This window comes from Harpia harpyja, chromosome 5, assembly GCF_026419915.1.
Source record: "Harpia harpyja isolate bHarHar1 chromosome 5, bHarHar1 primary haplotype, whole genome shotgun sequence".
NCBI lineage: Eukaryota > Metazoa > Chordata > Aves > Accipitriformes > Accipitridae > Harpia > Harpia harpyja.
Genome location: NC_068944.1, coordinates 11,889,117 through 11,911,635, shown reverse-complemented (window position 1 = coordinate 11,911,635; position 22,519 = coordinate 11,889,117). Strand labels below are relative to the sequence as shown.

At 36.6% G+C, this 22,519-nt stretch overlaps 1 protein-coding gene across 14 annotated transcripts in view; it reads left to right on the top strand.

Moving 5' to 3' along the window:
* Window positions 1-22,519, top strand: part of ZNF236 (zinc finger protein 236) — a 98,996-nt gene that overhangs the window by 14,028 nt on the left and 62,449 nt on the right. For 13 of the 14 annotated variants that reach the window (XR_008235365.1, XM_052788383.1, XM_052788385.1 and 10 more), the window contains exons 2-8: window positions 363-505; window positions 2,434-2,598; window positions 10,010-10,188; window positions 13,353-13,477; window positions 16,815-16,987; window positions 19,399-19,545; window positions 21,376-21,447. Coding sequence is in view for 13 of the 14 variants with exons in the window: in XM_052788376.1 (XP_052644336.1) it covers window positions 363-505; window positions 2,434-2,598; window positions 10,010-10,188; window positions 13,353-13,477; window positions 16,815-16,987; window positions 19,399-19,545; window positions 21,376-21,447 (1,004 nt within the window). In the remaining variant the exon portion in view is untranslated. The remainder of the gene's footprint in view (window positions 1-362; window positions 506-2,433; window positions 2,599-10,009; window positions 10,189-13,352; window positions 13,478-16,814; window positions 16,988-19,398; window positions 19,546-21,375; window positions 21,448-22,519) is intronic. The other variant, XM_052788377.1, reaches the window with a different exon arrangement.

Below are 22,519 nucleotides of genomic sequence, written 5' to 3'. Positions count from 1 at the left end.
GTAATATTAAAAGCAACCCCTGGCAGTATCTTACTCATACCTGGTGTATTTGGCAGCATTTTATTTTGTTGCAAATTGATGGGTGTTTATGAAGCACAGAAAGAATTTATTTCAAATTACTAGGAAAAGGTGATTATTTATCTCCTTAGTGACTGGCGGTTAGAGGGATGGATGTATTCTGTTGATCCTGTGTCGATGGAAGCAGTAATGATCTTTGAGATCCCGTGAAGTTAGAATCTTGTATAAGTCAAAATCTTACACAAGTTTGAATAGTTTGTGCTTCAAAGAATTCTGGTTTTTACAATAAATTATAAGTAAATGAAATGTGACTTCATACAAATGTTTTGTTGCTTGTTTTGTAGATGATGTTCTGACACCGAATATAGAGAACAGTAATTTTCCCTACCAAGTACCTACCTTCCATAAGTGTGAAATCTGTTTGCTGTCTTTTCCAAAAGAGACCCAGTTCCAGCGCCATATGAGGGATCATGAGCAAAATGACAAGGTATGAATTTTAGTAGATATAAACTTAGAAAATACCAGTGTATATTGGTATTTTCATACACTGACAAGTAAAGCTAACACAAGACATCACTTTCAATTTTTTTTTAATCACATCACTAATAATTACTACTTGGGGACCTCAGAGTTTTATGAAGTTTGTTTCTCTTACATGTTTCCTCATTTTTCCTTTGAGACAGGACCTTAATTTGATGTTATTTAGTTAGATTGTTGTTTCCAGTTCAGTAATTTTTAATTTTAGCCATTTTCTTTGATTTATAAAATATTCAGGTAGGTGAGAAAATCTATGGGTTTCTTTTAATCGAATTTGCAAACTGATTCTACACATTACCAATAAAAAGAAAATAATGCTCGTATTGATTAACTGGACCCCACTAGTCTCTTAGAGATGTTGTCAATAATGTCAAACAATCTAATCTAGTATGTATGTATGTATTAGTAAATTAATGTCATCACTTCAGCTGCTTACAAATCAAATTTGGGAAAGAATGAGAAGAATACAGATATGTGATTAAGACTGGACTGGCTTTTTAAATGAAGCTTTTGCCACAGGTTTCATATGTAATCTGAAGCATTTCATTTCTGTTCCTTGCTTTCTATTTCACAAAGCTAAAACTATTTTACATGTGATGGAAAAATAGTTTTATTACTGTTTGAAGTAGCTGTAGATACAGATTAATTTTTACAAAACGTAGGACTTTGAGATGATAATTCATGTATACAAAGAACTACTTACACAAGTTTCAATGTTGTAAAGTTGATACATAAAAAATGGAAGTTGCTATTGTTAAAACCATGCTATTGCACATGTGTGTAAGAGCCTTTATATCTAAAAGTGAAGGTGCTCTTAAAAGAATTGTCGTGGTTTAACCCCAGCCAGCAACTAAGCACCACGCAGCTGCTCGCTCACTTCCCCACACCCAGTGGGATGGGGGAGAGAATTGGAAGGAAAAAGGTAAAACTCGTGGGTTGAGATAAGAACAGGTTAATAGAACAGAAAGGAAGAAAATGATAATGATGATAATAACAACAACAACAATAATAATAATAATATTAACAGAATTGGAATATACAAAACAAGTGATGCACCGTGCAATTGCTCACCACTCACTGACTGATGCCTAGTTAGTTCCTGAGCAGCGATCCCTCCCAGGCCAACCACCCCCCCAGTTTATATACTGGGCATGACGTCACATGGTATGGAATACCCTTTGGCCAGTTTGGGTCAGCTGCCCTGGCTGTGTCCCCTCCCAACTGCTTGTGCCCCTCCAGTTTTCTCACTGGCTGGGCACGAGAAGCTGAAAAATCCTTGACTTAGTCTAAACATTACTTAGCAACAACTGAAAACGTCAGTGTGTTATCAACATTCTTCTCATACTGAACCCAAAACATAACACTATACCAGCTACTAGCAAGAAAATTAACTCTGTCCCAGCTGAAATGAGGACAAGAATGAAAACTGGTTGTGCAGATATCAACTGAAGAGCAGTCAATCCTAGCATAAACTAAGCTTTTTGCTTTGCTGGTTCAATTATTAATTTTGCTTGAGGAGAATTCACAATCTCAGTTAAAGTAGGAAAATTTATTTCTGTCTCTTGCTCGTTCTTCTCTCCTGCTAACTTCACTCTCCTCGGACAGTCTCAGTTTTGAGCCTCTGCTTTCTTTAGTTCCCCTGTCTTTTTTCCCCATATGCTCTTGAAATGCTGTATTTGCATTTTCAGTAGTGAGATACAAAGAATAGAGAATAATTAAGACTGGTATTATTAAGGATCATTATCATATGTAGATACTTGAATTGATCTTTTTTTATTTTAAACATTTTGATTTGTAAGGTTGTATGTGTCACCTAGGGTATATGTAACTTATGCGAGGACTGAATTTTGTCTTTATTTTTGTGGTTTTAACAAACAGCCTCACCGATGTGACCAGTGTCCGATGTCATTTAATGTTGAATTCAACTTGACACTTCATAAATGTACTCACAATGGTGAAGATCCTACATGTCCCGTGTGCAACAAGAAATTCTCCAGAGTAGCCAGTCTGAAAGCTCATATAATGCTACATGAGAAAGAAGAGGTAATTCATTAAACCTCATAATTTAAATTTTGAAAAGACATGTCATAATGGTTGTACTTAATCCCTTACCTATATGATTTAGATTGGAGAATTGAATAAACGTTCTCGTTCCGAAGAAATATAAAACTTTTAGTGGGGAGTCTGTTTTAATAATAGTAGCAGAAATTAATATACTGGATATAAGCAATTGTTCCCATCCTCTTTACTAACAAAGAGAATCTGTGCATGTTTGATAGATATATGAACATTAACTGATTAGTTATTTACAAATACTTTTATTGTGAAGCAATTCCTGTGACTTCATGTACTTTGATAAGCCCAGATGTAATAGTCTGGGTGATCACTTTTGATGGCAGATGACATGGTGAGGCACTCTCACCATCTATTTCTTGCATCATGAAGCTGTTCCCTTATCTAGAACTCCCACCCCTTTTCTTGAGTGGTTTTTTCACTTGCGAGGACTTCTTATTCCTTTCCCTCTCACAATTTAATTTTCCATTTTTATAAGGCATTGGTAAAATTCTTGTCAAGGAATTAATGCATAGTAGTATTTTACACACTTTCTAGTCATTACTGCATTACTGCAGTTGCTGGAGTTGATTGTACTGCCTGAAATACCAAGTTTTCAATCACGTAATTACCTCTTCCTCCTGTGAAGGCTTTTTTAAAATTGCACTTTGTGTTGGAGAATTGGAGCTGAGTCAAGTATGCAGTTTTATTGCCAGACTTCTAATCATAAACATAACAATTGTATGTTTCTCCATACCAATTGCAGACAGCTAATAGCAGTTTTGACCAGTAGGTTTGGGATGATAGGCCTATTTGCATTTTTCCCTAAACCAGACAGGGAATGCCACCTGTGGAGAATGTATTCCTTCTTCAATCTTGTTATCAGTTCATGTTTCATCATGTACACAACCGAGGTAAAATGAGAGGACTTGCGTACAATTTTGTTGCATGTTAATGTATCTATAATGATATATAGTTTAATAGGTGTTTATTGAGGAAACTTGATTTATGAATTGCTAAAAACATCAGAATAAGGAAACTGAGCATTGAGAAAGATGCCTAAGAGTGATTTTTAGTATTCATTTCTATCACTAAGTGATTTTTCATCTGCTTCAGCAGCTCTGCTTTTGATACTTGCTGCAGATGTCAGAAGAATAGGTTGTGTGATGCCTTCCAATTTAAAATTCAATCTGCAGCTTGAAAATTAAATTTATAAAAATATGAATACCTTTCAATTGCTAATGAATGTATTCTTATAATGCCCTATAATTCTGTGATAAAACAGAGATGAACGTAAAAATTAATTCACAGAGAATTGTAAGAATGACTTTCCCATTAGTTATTCACAGGGCCTGTAGGAGAGCTGGAATTTGAACTTGAAGCAGAGGGTCTTGACGATGGTACTAGCTGTCATTCAGGAGTTTTTCATAACATGCAGAATAAGAAGTTAGGTTATCAGTGGAGTACATTCTCCCTTCTGTTTGCTTGTCTTACGTCTGTTGTTAGAAGGGTTGAAAATTTGAAAACAAGAGCAAAGGTACGTACTCACTTAGGGAACATATGTAGCAGTTGAGGAGATTGCTGCACAAAGCTGAGGTTTGGATAACTTTAGCCTTGTTTTGTGCTGCATCAGCCAACTTTATCTACAAATGGAGTGCAGAAGGGCAATAACAAGAAACTAGTGTGATTAGCTTCTTGAGCTCTCCAGTTACGTTGGGAGAGCGTGTCTGTCTGTGTTGAAATGCAGATTTTTGTGATTGCTCCTGTGAGAGGTATCCAGAAGGAATTTTCTGGGCTATTGAAATTGAGCTTGCAAGAGACTAACTTTTCTCCTCACATTCTTTGGTGATTTCTGTGTGATAAACTGGTGTAATGGAAAAAAATCATGTTTGAAATTCCTCACTTTCAGGTAGCTTTCTTTTAAGAAGTCATAAAGAACATACCTTGCGTAAATATGCCCAACCTTGTAGAGGATTCTTGGTTTTGTCAGTTTCCTCAGTGGCAACGGACAGTGGTATCCACTGCTACTTTTTGACCTGGTGAGACAGGAATGCTAAATACAAACTGAAAATTTTTAATTTATTGCACTAAAACTGCTAAAATGTCTTCTTCCTCTGTGAGCATGAGGTTTTCTTGGGCTTTAGGAAAACCTTAATCATAGAATCATAGAATGGTTTGGGTTGGAAGGGACCTTAAAGATCATCTAGTTCCAACCCCCCTGCCATGGGCAGGGACACCTTCCACTAGACCAGGTTGCTCAAAGCCCCATCCAGCCTGGCCTTGAACACTGCCAGGGATGGGGCATCCACAGCTTCTCTGGGCAACCTGTTCCAGTGCCTCACCACCCTCACAGTGAAGAACTTCTTCCTTCCATCTAATCTAAATCTACCCTCTTTTAGTTGAAAACCATTACCCCTTGTCCTATCACTACATGCCCTTGTAAGAAGTCCCTCTCCAGCTTTTCTGTAGGCCCCCTTTAGGTACTGGAAGGCTGCTATAAGGTCTCCCCGGAGCCTTCTCTTCTCCAGGCCGAACAAGCCCAATTCTCTCAGCTTGTCTTCATAGGAGAGGTGCTCCAGCCCTCCGATCATCTTTGTGGCCCTCCTCTGGACCCACTCGAGCAGGTCCATGTCTTTCTTATGCTGGCAGCCCCAGAGCTGGATGCAGTATTCCAGGTGGGGTCTCACCACAGCAGAGTAGAGGGGCAGAATCACCTCCCTTGACCTGCTGGTCATGATTCTTTTGATGCAGCCCAGGATGCAACTGGCTTTCTGTGCTGCAAACGCACAGTACCAGGTCGTGTCGAGCTTCTCGTCAACCATCACCCCCAAGTCCTTCTCCTCAGGGCTGCTCTCAACCCACTCATTGCCCAGTCTGTATTTGTGCTTGGGATTGCTGTGACCCATGTGCAGGACCTTGCACTTGGCCTTGTTGAACTTCATGAGTTGTGCACAGGCCCACCTCTCAAGCCTGTCAAGGTCCCTCTGGATGGCATCCCTTCCCTCCAGCATGTTGACCGCACCACACAGCTTGGTGTTGTTGGCAAACTTGCTGAGGGTGCACTCAATCCCACTGTCAGTGTTGCTGACAAAGATGTTAAACAGCGCTGGTCCCAATACTGACCCCTGAGGAATGCCACTTGGTGCTGGTCCCCACTCAGACATCGAGCCGTTGACTCTTTAAGTGCAACCATCCAGCCAATTCCTTATCTACAGAGTGGTCCATCCCTCGAATCCATGTCTCTCCAATTCAGAGACAAGGACGTCATGTGGGACAGTGTCAAACGTTTTGCACAAGTCCAGGTAAATGATGTCCGTTGCTCTTCCCTTATCCACCAACACTGTAACCCTGTCATAAAAGGCCACCAGATTTGTCAGGCTTAATTTGCCTTTAGTGAAGCCATGTTGGCTGTCTCCAACCACCCCCTTATTTTCCGTTTGCCTTAGCATAGTTTCCAGGAGGGTTTGCTCCATGATCTTCCTGGGCACAGAGGTGAGACTGACTGGCCTGTGGCTCCCCGGGTCTTCCTTTTTTCCCTTTTTAAAACTGGGGGTTATGTTTCCCCTTTTCCAGTCAGTAGGAACTTCTCCAGACTGCCACGACTTCTCAAATATGATGGATAGTGGCTTAGCCACTTCATCCACCAGTTCCTTCAGGACCCACGGATGCATCTCATGAGGTCCCATGGACTTGTGCACCTTCAGGTTCCTTAGATGGTCTCAAACCTGATCTTCTCCTACAGTGGGTGGTTCTTCATTCTCCCAGTCCCTGCCTTTGCCTTCTGCATCTTGGGTGGTTGTTTTGGGTTTGTGTGGCGGGGTTTTTGGTAGAAGGGGAGGGCCTGCAGGGCCGGCTCCTGTGTGAAGCTGCTAGAAGCTTCCCTGGCTCCAAGTCGGACTCGCTGCTGGCCAAGGCGGAGCCCATCAGTGGTGGTGGTAGTGCCTCTGGGAGAACAGATTTAAGAAGGGGAACCTGCAGCAGGGGAGGAGGTTGGAATGCGAGAGAAACCCCTGTGGAGACAGCAAGGTCAGTGAAGGAGGGGGAGGAGGTGCGCTGCAGGAGGTGATCCCACTGCAGCTCATGGTGGTGAGCGCTGGAGCAGATGCCCACCTGCAGCCTATGGAGGACCCCACGCCGGAGCAGTTGGATGCCCCTGAAGATGGCTGGGACTTCGTGGGAAAGCCCGCACTGGAGCAGTCTGTGACTGAAGATCAGCGGCTTGCAGAAAGGACCCATGCTGGAGAAGTTTGTGAAGGACTGTCTCCTGTGGGAGAGACCCCACGCTGGAGCAGGGGAAGAGTGAGGAGTCCTCCCCCTGAGGAGGAAGGAGCGGCCGAGACAAGGTGTGAGGAACCGACCCCAAACCCCATTCCCTGTCCCCCTGTGCCGCTGAGGGGGAGGAGGGAGAGAAAACCAGGAGTGAAGTTAAGCTGGGAGGGGGGGTGGTGGGAAGGTGTTTTAATATTTAGTTTTACTTCTCATTATCCTTGTTCTGATTTGATTTGTAGTAAATTAAATTGATTTTGTTTTTTCCCCAAGTTGGGCCTGTCTTTTGCCTGTGACCGTAAGTGGTGAGTGATCCCTCCCTGTCCTTGTCTCGACCCACGAGCCTGTCTTTGTATCTTCTCCTCATCCCACCGGGGCTGGGGGGGGAGGAGTGAGTGAGTGGCCTCGTGGTGCTTTGTTACCGGCTGGGCTTAAACCTTGACAGCAGCGTGGCTGGAGCACTTGCTGCTTAAGACTGAGGCAAAAAAAGTCGTTGAGTACCTCAGCCTTCTTCTCCATGTCCCAGGTAACCAGGTCTCCCGTTTCCTTCTGGAGAGGGCCCACATTTTCACTGGTCTTCCTTTTATCACCAACGTACCTATAGACACTTTTCTTGTTGCCCCTGATGTCCCTGGCAGGGCTTTGGCTCTCCTAACTGATCCCTGGCTGCTCAGACAGTTTCCCTGTATTCCTCCCAGGCTACCTGTCCTTGCTTCTGCTCTCTGTAGGCTTCCTTTCTGTGTTTGAGTTTGTCCAGGAGCTCCTTGTTCATCCAAGCAGATCTCCTGGTGTTTTTGCCTGACTTCCTCTTTGTTGGGTTGCATCGCTCCTGAGCTTGGAGGAGGTGACCCTTGAATATTAACCAGCTTTCTTGGGCCCCTCTTCCCTCCAGGGCTGTATCCCATGGTACTCTACCAATATGTTGAAAAAGTTATAACTGATATTTGGTGGATATAAAGTGAAAATTATGTTATTAAAAAATCCTGGTGTTTTGGGTTTTATTTTTTTAAATGATGTTCACTGTATTTGTTTTGTCCTGTCTTATAATTAAGGAGCAATAGTCTTTGAAAAAGTGCAAATTAAAATCAGAAGTTCTTTTACAGTCATTGATACTAAACAGGTGAATATGGCTAGTTTCAAAGTATCCCTTCAGATACTGCATCTGATAAGATAAAGATAGTTAATACAGGTGAAATTAGATGAGTAAAGCTTCATAAAATTATTTCTGATTTGGGGAATTTTAATATTATCTAGGAATGTACGAACAGCCCTTTTTGTTTAGTGTTAGAAGGTGAGTTTAACCATAGTGAGGTTAACGGTGTGCAATTACTTGTTCCGTGTGTGGTGGGGGATTTTTTGTTTGCTTGAGGGGCAAAAAAAAAAAATTGCTACTGCCTATTCCAGAGAGAGGCTATTGAGCTTGATATATTGCTTTTTTTTGTACAGTTTTTCTATTTCCCTATGTCCTTGCTTTCCTACAGCAAATTCTACAGTAATGAATAAAAATACATAGACTTTTGTTGTCTCAAATACTTCTTAGGCTCTTTGTGGAAGTTGCTTAGTAGAACGTGTGTAATAGCAACTTAATGTTATAGGTAATGTGTGTCTGAAAAATGCTGAGAAGCGATTGACAAACTCTCAATTTCGGGAACCATGAGCTTGATATAGTATACATTGTAAGCTTCTGTTCAGGTAATTTTTCCCCACTTACACAAAAGGATCATTCATAAACCAAATTTATTGTGCAAGAACAGTATTTTTCAATAAGAATTATTCTTACTGAGATTTGAATGTAGATCCTGGAAAAGAAAGTAAGATTTATTTACATCTTGTCCTAGACTGTAACTCGAGTCCAGTAATAATGATCTCTAGGTTAGATTAAACAAGTAGATTTGAGGTAGTATTTAATTTCATTAACGGACTTCAGATTTTTAAGTTTTTGTGTGGAAATGTTGTCTGGTGATACTGCAGAATTTTTGTTTTTTTCAGACTTAGGGAACACATGTATTGTCAAAGCATTTTAAAAATAGCACTGCATATCTTTGTTCCTCTTGATTAAAACATTCTCATGAATATCTTAATTTAAGTGAACACTGATGGGTTTTTTTCCCACTTGTTGATCATTCAAGGAATAAAAAAAGGGGGTAAGGTTAAATAACATTTCCATTTGCAGTGATAATCACTATTAGTGAAAAATGAACTGAGACAAAAACTGTCTCAAGTTTCTTACACTAGCAAGGAACATGTAACAGATGTATTGTCAAAGAGATGGTGAATATTTTTAGACATTTAATCTTAACTCTCTGCTTAGATTTTGTAAAATAAAGATATACTGAGAAATAAAATTAATGGTTTTGAAAAGCAAAAGGAAGTAAAATAAATGCAGAGCTTTTAGTTTTCATTGAAACAATATTTGACTTTGATTATTGCTCTGAATTTCAGAGAAATGGCAATGCTTTTGCATTAAGCTTTATAAGTATAATTTCCATTCATAATGACAGGGAATACTAATACAACTGGAAAGTTGTACGTTTAACACTGCTGTAAAATTAACGGGTTGAAGTGATATCTGTCAAAAACATTATATGTCCCTATTTATTTCTGTCATCTTTTCTGTGAAGATAGCTTAAGAAAAGTCAGTAGTAACTGTGGTGGAATTACTGTTAAAAAGTAAGTGACAACCTGTATCATTTTAACCAGTAAAAGTGTAAAATCCCTGAAGCTACAGTTAAGATGTTTTTGGTTAGAAAGTAATAATTTTTACAAATGTTTAGGTAAACCATAGGGTAATGACACTGGGGTAAGCTTCTGTGTGTATCTTGAACTAGCCTACCAAGGAAATAGGGAGTAGTGGTGATGGTACTGAACTGCTTGTTTCTGCTGTCATATGAACTTTTTTGGAATTCAGTTTCAGTGGAGTTTCTTAAAATACTAATACTACTGTAAGCTTGCAGTGATTATTGTTCATGATTTATACTATGAGGCTCAAACTTTTTTGCTTGTATATTTTTATTGCTGCTTGCTTCCAGCTGCCGATGTCCATAGAAGGATACATTCATCTACTTGAGCAAAGCTTGTGCACATGTACTGCTGTTCGGGAATCTTTTGAAAAATCAGTCTCTATTATCTCTTTCAGAATCTTATCTGTTCAGAGTGTGGAGATGAATTTACTTTACAGAGTCAGCTGTCCATACACATGGAAGAACATCGTCAAGAATTGGCAGGCAGTAGGATCCACAGCTGCAAGTCTTGCAAAAAGGAATTTGAAACTTCCTCACAGCTAAAGGAGCATATGAAAACTCACTATAAAATAAGGTAACAGTCACGGGATTGTAACAAAATGAGCAGATGTTACTTTTATGGCAATAGCTGGGGAAAGCGAGAGTAGCATTTCCAGTCAGCGAAGTACCATGATCGATGCAGATCATTTCTTTTCTTTGGTATGCTGTTATGAAATGGCATTTGTTTTTTAAAACCTTGCTAAAGAAGGTGGTTATTTTTGGAGGGTCCCCCCCTTTTTTTTCCTGTTTTCCTATTTAGGCACCCATACTAAGCATAGTTCCATCTGCTAGCTGTTTGTAACCACAGGTGAAGTTTTTCTGATACAGAGAGCTTTTTGAAGTGTGTTTGTGTGTGATTTTAAAGGCTAATGGCAGTACATTGAAGCAAATGTGTATTAATTTTACGTAGCAGTTATTGTAATTGCAAAAATCCTAATACCTACCTTCTGCAAAGAAGTGAATTGTTCCTTGCAGTTTAATCGTCTTTTGCAAGTAGTCCTCACCACAACCTGCCATGAGTTTATTGTAAATCTGAAAAAGCACAAAATGAAGGGGAAAAACAGGCCTCATAAATGCTGTTCTTACTTTTGGAGAAAATTTGTTCTGTCCTTTCTTTCAGCTCTCTAGTTTAACTTCACTTTTAGGAAGTTGAAAATTACTTTAAGTTAGAACAAAGAAAAACTTACTTCTATTGGTTTAGTTTATCCATTAAGAAGGCCTAAGTTTTTTGACAGGTGATCTCTCTTTTAATCTTTCCTCTGTTTCTATAAAAAACAGATGGGAAAAATATATATTTAAAAATGAGACATACTAGGTATTTCCAGTTATTTTTATTAGCAGATGATGCAGGTTGTGAGATCTTAACAGTTGTGTTACACGTTTAAAAAAAAATTGTAGATTTCCATCTGCAAACTGAAAATTGAGGTAAAGTTGTTACGTTTCTATTGAGCTATGTAATATTACACACAAAAAACGTTCTTGTGGATATCTCCTGTGTAAGTTAGGATGACTACATAAAGAATGGATGAATGAATCTAGTGTGATGGCTGCGATTTTGAGAGAGTATTATTATACATGCTACACTCTGATATAAGTAAGATGTAAGTGCTCCATGATGATTTGTTTGTCTTTATTTCCATAAACATGGCTTATTTCTGGATTCAGAGCTTCCTTATATGAGATTGACCTCATTTATCAGTTCAGATGTAGAAACATGTTGCATTTGTATTCAAGAAACTACTGCCCATGATGGTGTTTTACTGTCCTTTCACCAGCAGTACCAATACAACCCATGTATGTGAGCCAGGTTAATGAATTGCATAAATGATCCAGCTCCACCTTCTGTGTTTCAGTAGAAATGTTTTTGAAAGGGAAAAACGTGGACATTCCAATTTTTTAATTTATTATTTGACACAATCCTCTCATACTGTTCAGATGAATTATGAGAAATTAACATTTGACCTAACCTGTTTGACTGTATATAAAAGACATACATCAGTAGTTAGAAATCTTACTATTTGATTCCTGCTTTTCATTGTAAAATAAACTTCAAAAAAATTTTTAGGATTCAATCTTATGATGAGCTTTGTTCCCTTAAGTTTTTTTTCATAAAGTGGTTGGCTTTTCCTTCCCTAAAAGGTGTTTATTTTGTCTTTGAAACATTCGAATGGAAAACTAGTATGAAGTTATAATTTAAATTTAGTATCTACCTTTTGCTAAGAAGAAAATGGTCGTTATAACTCTAAATAGTGAAATATTTTAGAAGGTGATCTGACCTTGAAGGATTGCCCTGCAATAGTCTCCAAATTGGATATTATTTCCTTTATTAAAATGCCATAGCTATAGTTGAAACAGATGTTGCTCATCAGAGAGCATATTCTGACAATCAGGCTGGTCTAGACCTGTCCTGAGATGGAAAGAAGAAGAGGTTCTAACATCTGTGCTCTTCTCTTTCCTTCTTTTCCATCTTCAGTAGATTTTACTCTGGATACTTCAGTAAATTTTGGTAGATATAATTAACACGTAAAAGTAAAATATATTACCCAAACTCTGTGCTCTCTCTGCAAGAGTATAAAAAGATTTTTAAAATGCATGTAATATTTGTTTGAAGTAATTGGAAGGGAAAATGTGCTTTCTTTTAAATATCTGGGTATCTGTGTTCTCTTAGAGTAGAAAGATGGGTCATTTGAGCAGAAATTTAATGATTTCCTATGTTATGCATGAACTGTTACTTTCTTGCTATTTTTTATACTGTTACACCAGCCTGTGTTTCAAGGTGGTGGTATATTTTGCACATCTGCTCCACATTAGCTAATTCTTATATCTCAGTTGTTCAGAAAAACACCAGGTAGTTGAATTTGTGTAATTTCAGTTAGCTTTAAGCAGCACTGACAAGCTGGATTACTGCATAGGTGTAAATACTCAGACACTATGGAAAATGTGGAGTAATCTAGGTATCGTACTGCTTTCTGGTTTCACCTTTTTTAGCGGAGTTGTTGTAATGGTCTTTTAATATCCCCTAGGTTTTTGTTTTTTCTTTTTTTCTAGCATAAAATCAGTTGTTTTTTCCATGTTGCTGTTTTTCAGCAGTCATTTAAACTAATCAGTTTGATTTGTAGAGAAATGGATTATGGGAATTTATATCATCTGTTACCATGTCTCAGTGAAAATTGTGACTTGTATTTGAGGAGCAGTGGTGAATATTTGGGTTGTTAAATTCTTAACCTGTTTTTGTTAGACCTCAGCAACTGCATTTACTGCATGCTCTACTTCATGAGCTCTTTCTGTTCTAGTTGAGAACAAAAGTGTTGCTGTGTTCAGGCAAAAGAAATAAAGTCATGCAAAGTTGAAAGATCCCACCAAAATAGTAGTTGTGAAGTCACCGTATACTTCTAGCAGAATTTACAGTGAAAATGTCTCTAGAGAACCTCTAATAAGTATAAATTTTATTACAGAAATAACTAAAATTCTTGGTGTTTGTAGGCACTTTTCAAAGGGCTCCATTTACATTGTTCTTTTAGTATCGTTAAAAAGTTTGGTTTTTAACTGTTGCAGCTGATACTATATATTGTCATCGAATTTACACTGCATGTTAAAAAATGATGGGGTAAAATCAGCTTCTTCAAAATAATGTTTAATATTAGGATAAAGAGGACTTTATTTAAATTCCCCCTTTTTTTTTTTTTTTTTAAATGACAGGGTATCAAATACCAGATCTTACAACAGAAATATTGATAGAAGTGGGTTTACCTATTCCTGTCCTCACTGTGGAAAGACGTTCCAGAAGCCAAGTCAGTTAACACGACATGTTAGGATACACACAGGTGAGACTGTGGAATTAATTATTTTAGTTTGCATTTGTTTTACAAAATTCAATTAATGTGTGAAATGCTAAATATTTTTCTCCCAGTCGGGACTTGAAATAGTATTAATACATCTGGCTCATTAGATGCTGTTACCTGTTGATTTAAAACAGCCTTTATGTAATTCCTTTGCTTAGGAAGTTTATACACTTTTAAAATATTTTTAACTGTTTCTAATGATATACATCTGGAAATTTTAAGTACTTTACAGGTTTCATTTGTTACAGAATACCAGTTTTGGTACTTAAGGTTTCAATGGGCCCTAAAATTGGAATACCTCGATAAGGGCCAGTCAGGTACTCTAAATAAGATCTTACATAGTCTAGAGTTCTAAAATTTACAATCACAAAAAGAGTAGAAATACATGAGAATGAATAATACTACTAACATAGTGGCCTTGCTTTTTTTTTTTTTAAGATTGATTTATTTAAAGTTACTGCCATGTATTTACTGTACTTACTGTAACTGCCATTTTCAGAATGTCCAAAGTGAACTTGGGAGGTGATAAACCTAGATTGTAATTTTGATACTTGGAGAGCAGGTGACTTGAGTTTTGCAAAATCAATAGCAGATGGTTTTTGCAAAATGACTGTAATAAATATGTGCATATATTTAACCCTTACCCTTGAAGTAACTGAAAAATGCTAAGTATAAAATAATACAAAAGTTTTTGAAGTGTACAGAGGACTGCAAGAATAGTTCTCAAGTTTTAACCAGACATACATAATACAGCATGAGTTTGGCTTTAAACAAAACCTTCATTGAAGGTGCTCCAGTGATGTGCAATATATATGTATTTTCCATCTTGTGAAGAAATTGCTGTTTGTCTAGTTTTTAGCTAATTAAAGTAGTAAATTATGTAAGTGTGCAATGTTGTTTGTATTAGCAGTCTGTTCAGTGATGTGACAAGTTGCCATGTACAAGAATGGCTTGCTTCGCCAAGGGAGAAATAAAAATTCCGTTGCATGACTCCATCTTAGGAATCTTTTTAAGCTTTATAATTTAATTGTAAAACAGTAATACAAGAGGTCACCCTTGTACCTGCTTTAAAAGTTGTGTCAAAGTAGTATCTAAAAAAAGCCATTGAAAATCAACTTTGTTATTTTAGAGTTTTGTATCTATTCGATATATTATTTTAGCTTATTCTAGTCAGAATTAAAGCAGCAAGATTATAGTTGGTTGAGGACACTTTTCTAAAGCTTAAAAAAAGTTCAAGAGCATTTACAGTTCTTTTGAAGAGTAAAAAGACATTTGTCTATTGGGAAACCAGAGACTGAAAATGTAATCCCAATCTGCACATGAGGGTAGGTCACTTTAAGTTCCAAGTAGGTAGTGAATACTCATTTAATTTGTGAAGTATGTTATTACTTTAAATCTGCAGACAATCTGTTTGGCATCCAATTGCTTGAGGTACTGTAAAATAATGTAGGAAAGAAGAACTGCTTTAAAGAATTTAGAATACTTAAGTCTTTAATTGTTAAAAGAACATGTCTGTGCTACATGTACAGCATTACATTAGTGTCTTAATTGCAATACTCTTTTTGTCCATAGCTATTAATTTCAAGCACTTACACCCTTTGGGAAAAAAATTTTAGGTCTCAGGGATTGCAATTCCCATATTAATAACTAAGTAATGAACCCTCCCTTCCCCTCCCAAATCCGTATTTTATTAAGTTATACTTGAGAAGTACAGAAATTCCGTGTTTCCACACTAGAATTAAGATTTAGTTTTTATAATGAAATTTATTTAAATAGGCAAACTTAACCTGAAGCAATAGTTCTGTGTGTCCACCAGCAGCTATTAGTGGAAGCTAAGCCTTTTACCTATGAAAGCCCAATATGAGTTTTGTCACTGTATTTCAAGATCTGAATTAGTGTTCTGTATTTTAATCTATATTAAAAAATAGACAGTTAAAACCTACAGATCTTAAAGCATCTTCAAAAGCCGTAAGCAGCAGAACAGAAAATATACATTCCTTCAGAGTTGGTACTATGTGAGTTACATGCTTGTAATCTATTTCAGAAAATAGCTGCTTTTGTTTAAAACTGTGAATTTAATTAAGAATTAATCATTTTAAACTAGATGTAATTACAGCTATATAATTAGAAGTCATATGAAAATATTCATTAAAACTGCTTTAGTGTGCATAATGTTTAGCACATGGTAGTACTTACTGGTGTAGCAGACATAATGTAGAGCGTGCTCATAGTGTTTTTGCTGTGGAAATGTGCAAAGGCAGAGTGTTAAACCTTTCCAAGGTCCTGGAGTTACCACAGCTAAACTATTTTGCTAAAAGAAAAAAGAGAGTAATACTGACTTCACAGTGGAGATTTCCAGTAGTCAATTAAGACACATGGTTGTAAGAAACTGAACTTTGTTCTTAGTATCTGTGTGTTTAAAATATGTAGCTTTGTAATGTGTTTATGCAGTTCTATTATGTTTTATCACTTAAAATTTCTGGGGAGTTTTTCATGCTTAATCTGTTACCATACAAATAGCTGTAAGTACATGTAGCACTGAGAACAAAATCAGGAAATACTGACAGAGCATTCCTGTAGCAATATTGCCTGGTTTTTCTTTAATGTTCAGTAGTAATATGAACATTCAAGGTTTTAAAATTATTTTCTGAGCAGGGCTGTACAGTATCTCATATAATAAAAACTATTTTGTTGCACATTTTCTATAGGTAATTGTAAAGAATGAATGGCTAGTAATATTTATTGGGGAGTGGGAACTGTAGGCCATCTTTTGCAGTGTCACTGTAAGACTTTTTGATTTTAGACTAAATAAAAGGTTAAATTTTTGACTGTTATTTAATATTGTTGATTCCACCCCCTGCTCCCCTGTTTGTTTCAATGCAGTTATATAACCGTTTTATAAGATTTGGTGTGAAAGAATGGTGTATGTGTTTTTTCCCCCCTCTCCCTCTCCTCTTTCCCCCCCTCTCCCTCTCCTGTTTCTTCTGTGGTTTTGCATAGGAGCTTCTGAGATCTTGCAACCACAAGTTGAGGGAGGCTGTTCTAAATAATTTTCATACAGGTTTCATTTATTTTACCCATTTTAACTGATAAATGTCAGCGGGGTCATTAAACTTCCATTGGAGATGTGGAGGTTAGTGATCAAGGTAAACAATTTCATTGTCAAAACACCTGATAATGTCTGTTTCTGCGTTTATGTGTGCGTATGTACAGGTATCTGTATGCAGGATTTTATTTTGCCTGATGCAATTTTTAATTTAGATGCAGGAAACTGCTGACATTTATTTAAATCCCCTTACCCCAACATCCTCCTTTTTAGGTGAAAGACCTTTCAAATGCAGTGAATGTGGAAAAGCCTTTAACCAGAAGGGGGCATTGCAGACCCATATGATCAAGCACACTGGTGAAAAACCCCATGCTTGTGCCTTTTGTCCTGCAGCCTTTTCTCAGAAAGGCAATCTTCAGTCACACATACAGAGAGTTCATTCAGAGGTAAATACTATTATTCATAAAGTGGTTGGTGCTAATATACTGCTTATTTCATTTTCAGTATTTAAATTTTCCTGTTTGCTATTCCTATGCTCTCTGGTGCTTTCTGTAGCCAATATAGATTTACTGCTGTGGTATAGGTTCTAGTTTGTTGGTTTTACCTGCAAGCTTTCCTAAAATAGCTTAATCTGTATAAATGTATACTTAGGATGAGTAGCAAAACCATCATTTACCATTGTCCTTTCAGTACATTGATAGATCAATAAATTATTAGTGGGTTTATGTGTAGAAAAACGTACCTGTTAATTGTGGGAGAATGACGGCTAGAATCAGATGAAAGTAAGCCAAAAGCAGCAAAGCAGAAAATGGTGAAAAATTTAAAGGCCAAACAGCAGCCCACTAACTCCATCATAGAGCATACTTGAAATTTGTCTTTGAAGCATATATCTTACAGCCTTTTTCAGAGGTTTTTCAGTTACAGGTAGAAGAAAATTACAATATAAGATAAAAAACATTGTTGTCTCAGACGCCTTTATGCTGAGTTTTTTCTTCTTTGTGACAGACAATTTTTAAGATTCAAAAGGTACTGCTATGATAATGTAATACAATCTTCTGAGTAACATTGGCTATGCAACTTTGTTCAGTAATTTCCTTGCTGACTTTAGTGATTTGTGGTTGGAAATACGCATATAAAGAGACCTAGTTTTGATTTGGAAGGTATGAAGTGATAGAGGCAGCTTTTTTTTCTTTTTTTTCCTGCATGCAGAATATCATCTTTGCTGTCACTCTTTCCCCTAACTCTGTCTGACATTTGCTTTCTTGTTTTCCATTTTTGTGTTACAATGATAGATCTTATTTATTGGATTTTTTTTTTTTTTTTTTTTTTACTAAGGATCCTTTTAGTGTGCTAGTTTCTTACTTTTAGGATATGTCTTAGTATATGAGTATGTCTCAGTGGTTTGTATTATGCTTAATTATATTAAATCATATGTTTACATTTCATATAACTTTGTGTGACTAGTCTTCCTCACTGTTCACACTGATCACGGTGTGATAGCTTTTGCTACATAAAAAAAAATGCACCAACATTAATTTAATAAATTACATTGATTTTTTTTTCAATATTACAAGATTGTTGGGGATCAAGCCAAAAATATTTTTCACTTTTTTCTCTGTTACTCTGTAAGTAACTGTAAGGAGAGAAAAAAAAAAAAAAGTTGTGGAATAAGGGACTTTAAATAAATGCTATCTCTTGATTATGTCTTAGGCTGTGTTTTGTGATCCTGAGCTTACATTTTAGTTATTGCTTTGGATCATTCGTTGATTTTTTTCTTTCTTACTTTTGCTGTATTTCCTTCAAGACTGCATGCAGAACTCTTAATTCTTCATTTTATCCTGAGACAGTCACAAAATAACATTACAGGTGATAATGAAACAGGTTGATTCTCACTTCATATATCACTGTTTAGTTGTATCAGTATTTTATTAGTTGATACTACTTTCTGAAAGTCTTGTTACCAGTTTAAGCTAATGTCAGAAAATACAAAATTCCATACTATATTGCAAACAGTGCAGCGTGTTTTCTTTTGAAGACTTTTTTGTTCCCTTTATATTGAAAGTACTGCACTGGATCTTACTGATATGTGATAGACTGAGGAGGAGGGGGAAGTGAGGATGGTTGGAATCTGCAAATATAGCTGCTTTTAATTACCTCAACCCCTTGGCCTGAAAGTCCCAAACAAGTTGCTGCTGATCACTTTCTCATCCTGTGTGTGCAAATTCAGTTCAAACTATACATTAAACTTCTCTGCCCATCACAGTGTTAGTTTTTTTGGTGTGGTTTTTTTTTTTTTAATGCAGTCCCTATGGCCTTTGGCCCAATTTCTTGCCTTCATTCTACTTTGACCCAAAAAATGGATTTTATTTTTTCTTGGAAATTTATGAAAGATACTTTTGCAAAAGTAAACAGAAGAGGCCAAAATTTGAAGATAAATTATCTGCATTTTATACTCTCCATATTTCCAAACTTCTGTTTGTATTATGTACAGTGTTACATCTTCAGGCACATCTTAATTGATAAAGTTGCATTTCAGTTTTGTTCTAAGTGTGTAATGATAGGAAATTGTAACGAGGGAAAAGTCTGAGGCCTCATTTGCGAGATGACATTTGTTTTGCTCTCTGGTGCTTCCCAACATTGAGAAGTGGTAATAGGAGATGACAGTCATGCACGTAGATTACAGTTGACTTGATATCCGAGACACACCAGACTGATTCCATAAGTGGATATCAGTAACTTGGAAAAATAAACTGGTCTAGTTCTCATAATCCTACGGTATGTTTGTATATGATGAAAAATGTAATATTTGGTAGATGTAGGGAAAATTTACTTTTTTTGTTTGTTTGTTTTATTGAAGGTGAAGAATGGCCCTACATACAACTGTACAGAATGTAGCTGTGTCTTCAAAAGCTTGGGTAGTTTAAATACACATATCAGCAAGATGCACATGGGTGGTCCACAGAATTCTGCAAGCGCTTCAACAGATGTATCTCATGTTACAGCAGTAAGCTTTGCTCATTATATTGTGAAAATGCCTTTAAGAGTTTAATTAGGTCTATATCTTAATTCCAGTAATTCTTCAGATAGGTTAGAACTAAAAGACCTGTAGCTGTCTTTTGTGTTTTTAAAGTTTTGTGTCATTTCTGGAATTGATTTGCACGATTAAATATTGGCAGAATGTGAATTGGCCAAGTATATGCAAAAAAGGATTTACAATTTGAAGGCTTGGTTGAAAATAATATTTGGGAAGTTTTACTGGAACAATGAAATTTAGAACTATTCAAATTATATATTAATTTCATCTCATTTTCAGAAATGAATTGTTTGTATAATTCTAGTCCATATAAACACGTAGTGGATTCTTCTGAGTATTTCTGATGACTTGTTTTAAATGTTATTTGACAGATCACAAAGGAAAAATCTTAGCTTTACTGGAAGCACTGAATGTTTTTCTTTCTTTACCAAGATACAATAAAGAGCTAAAATTCTGGTTTCATAACACTTATTTTTTGAGCCAGTGCATGTTTTATATATCATACTTTTTTGTTCTTTGAATAGAACTACCTTTTCTACCTTTATTCCACTCTGGTTTGCATAATTTCTAACTGTTAGGCTTTAATGTTCAATAGATGACAAGTAATACCAGACTTTGAAGAGGAGGGTTAAAATTTAAAGTCTCAACTTCATTATGCAGCTGTATCTTCTTGAAAATAAGTGTCTAGTAGTGTTGTTTCGAGAAACTTTTTTTTTTTAAGATTTCATGAAGGTTTTTTTGTATGGCAGATGCTATTTGTTTCTTCATAATAATAAAAAAAATACTAATGTGTCCTATTTGCTTGCAAGTACATATAACCTCTACGTCTTTTTGTATATTTCTACATTCACAAGCCTAATCTTAAAAGCAGAATGGGAAAAAATTCCTTCAATACTACCTCATGTTTGCTTTCCCTGGCCAGCTCTGTTTTTCTTGTTTTGGTTTGCTTGAGTATTTTGCATTTGTGTTGTGTATTGATATTATAGCAGTGTGGTGTTATTATCTTTGCTGCATTCATACTTCTCTGCTTTCAAGAAAGAGGGGAAAAGTAAAGAACACCTCCATACAATAGTATAAGCAAAATGGGAGAAGAAAATTTCTTTCTAAAAACAGATGCCAAGAAGTTTAACAAGGAAGAGCAAAGATAATAACTGACATGTCAATTGCATATTAAGAGTATTATGCCTTTTAATTTTATATCTGAAACTGCAGATATTTAATGATTGTTTTTTTGGTTTGTTTTTTTTTTTTTTTGCTATAGAATGTACCATCTTTCTTCGATTAGCACTAGCATTCTTAGATTAGAACTGACTTCTTCATTCTGCTCGAAACTTGCAGAGCTGCTTTAACAACAAATCTCCAGTGTAGTTATTCTGTTCTGAAGTTCGGAGTCTGTCATCCCTTGTTATGTGCCTGGGGATGAACAATGATTACGTCCTTAATAAATACACATTCCAAAAGTTGAAGTCTCCTGAAGTGCTGTGCTACCAAAGAATGCATTCTTGTGTGATACATGACTGTATCTTGTAAAATATGCTTACTGTAAGGCTGTTATTTGTCTTTTGCTGCATCAGTGCTTATAGCAAAGGTTTTGGTTTCTGTAACTTCTGTTCATTTAATGTATATAAATGATGACGCAACGTTAGTGATTCTGTGTACTTTTGTATCTCTCCCATAGTCTCATTTTTTCCGTCCCTGCTCTTCATACGGTGGGAAAATGAACTGTGCTACTTTTCTGCATGATATTAGCCATGTTTTTCTTATTTTTGCTTAAAATACTTTCTTTTCATTTCTTTGTAGGACTCTGTCACCCAACCTTTAACAACATCCCCTGCTAATCTTTTGCAACCTGTTGATAACAAATGGAAGAATGTAAGTGTAGAGTTTTTGTCATGTTTTTGCGTCAAGACTGAAAGTGGGAGAAACTTTACAGAATTCTGTGAACTTTAATTTAGCTGGTGAAAAAGGATATGCAGAGGAAAGGTCCTCTGTGATAAGTTGATCAGCTAATATGCGAAAGCAAGCTCCTTAGTGAATGCAGCTGGTTATTTAGGAATGGAACAGGTCTTGAATGATTATATTCCCTCATTTGTTATATGCTCATGATTTTGCATATAATTCTGTTCATTGGATCTTCAAAATGGAGGCAAATACTCTCCTGTATAAAAAGACCAGAGGAGAGTAAGGACTCTTAAAAATAGTGGATTATCCTGCTGCTCTGACTTTACTTCACAGGAATACCATGGTCCTGGGTCTCAGGAGGAGCCCATGGAGCCGGGGAAGGATGATGCAGGGCTGGCTTTCTGGAACCTCATAGCAAGATATCTGAGGCAGGCAGGTCTTGGTGTGCCAGTCACAGTGAGAGCATTAGCGTGCTTTGTTGCAGCTATGTACCATGTCGTTTGTCAGCTATAGGTTGCAGTATGGTATCTTAGTGACAGATTTATTTGACTTAACTTTCCCCCTTCCCATCTTCAGCCACTGATTATCTTCTCATGTACTAGACTCCACAAAACCAAGGACTAGGAAATGTGGCAGTATTGCTTTAAAGTCACCATAACCAGTCTATCCACTTTCTTTTTATCTTTTACTGTGAATTCAGTGTTCTGGGACCAGTTAACTTAAAGCTGAACCAAACTGGTGCAAACTAATTAATTACTAATAATTGCTGTATTAAATAAATAATTATACTATGTTTCTTGTAAGCTTTTAAAAAGTATTAAAAATGGCTGTTCTTCAAAAGCAGTTTATTTTAAGTAAATTTTCTTTTTTTTAACCAATTGAAATTATTTTCCATCGTAGGGAATGGTATCAGGTGATGCCTGGTTTTTAGGGGGGGCTGTGTGTGTGTGTGTGTGTGAAAGTGCAGGTCTGAAAGGAAGATAATCATCAATTTAGGGTACACTTTATTGTAAATATACTGGATTAAATGTAACATATTCCT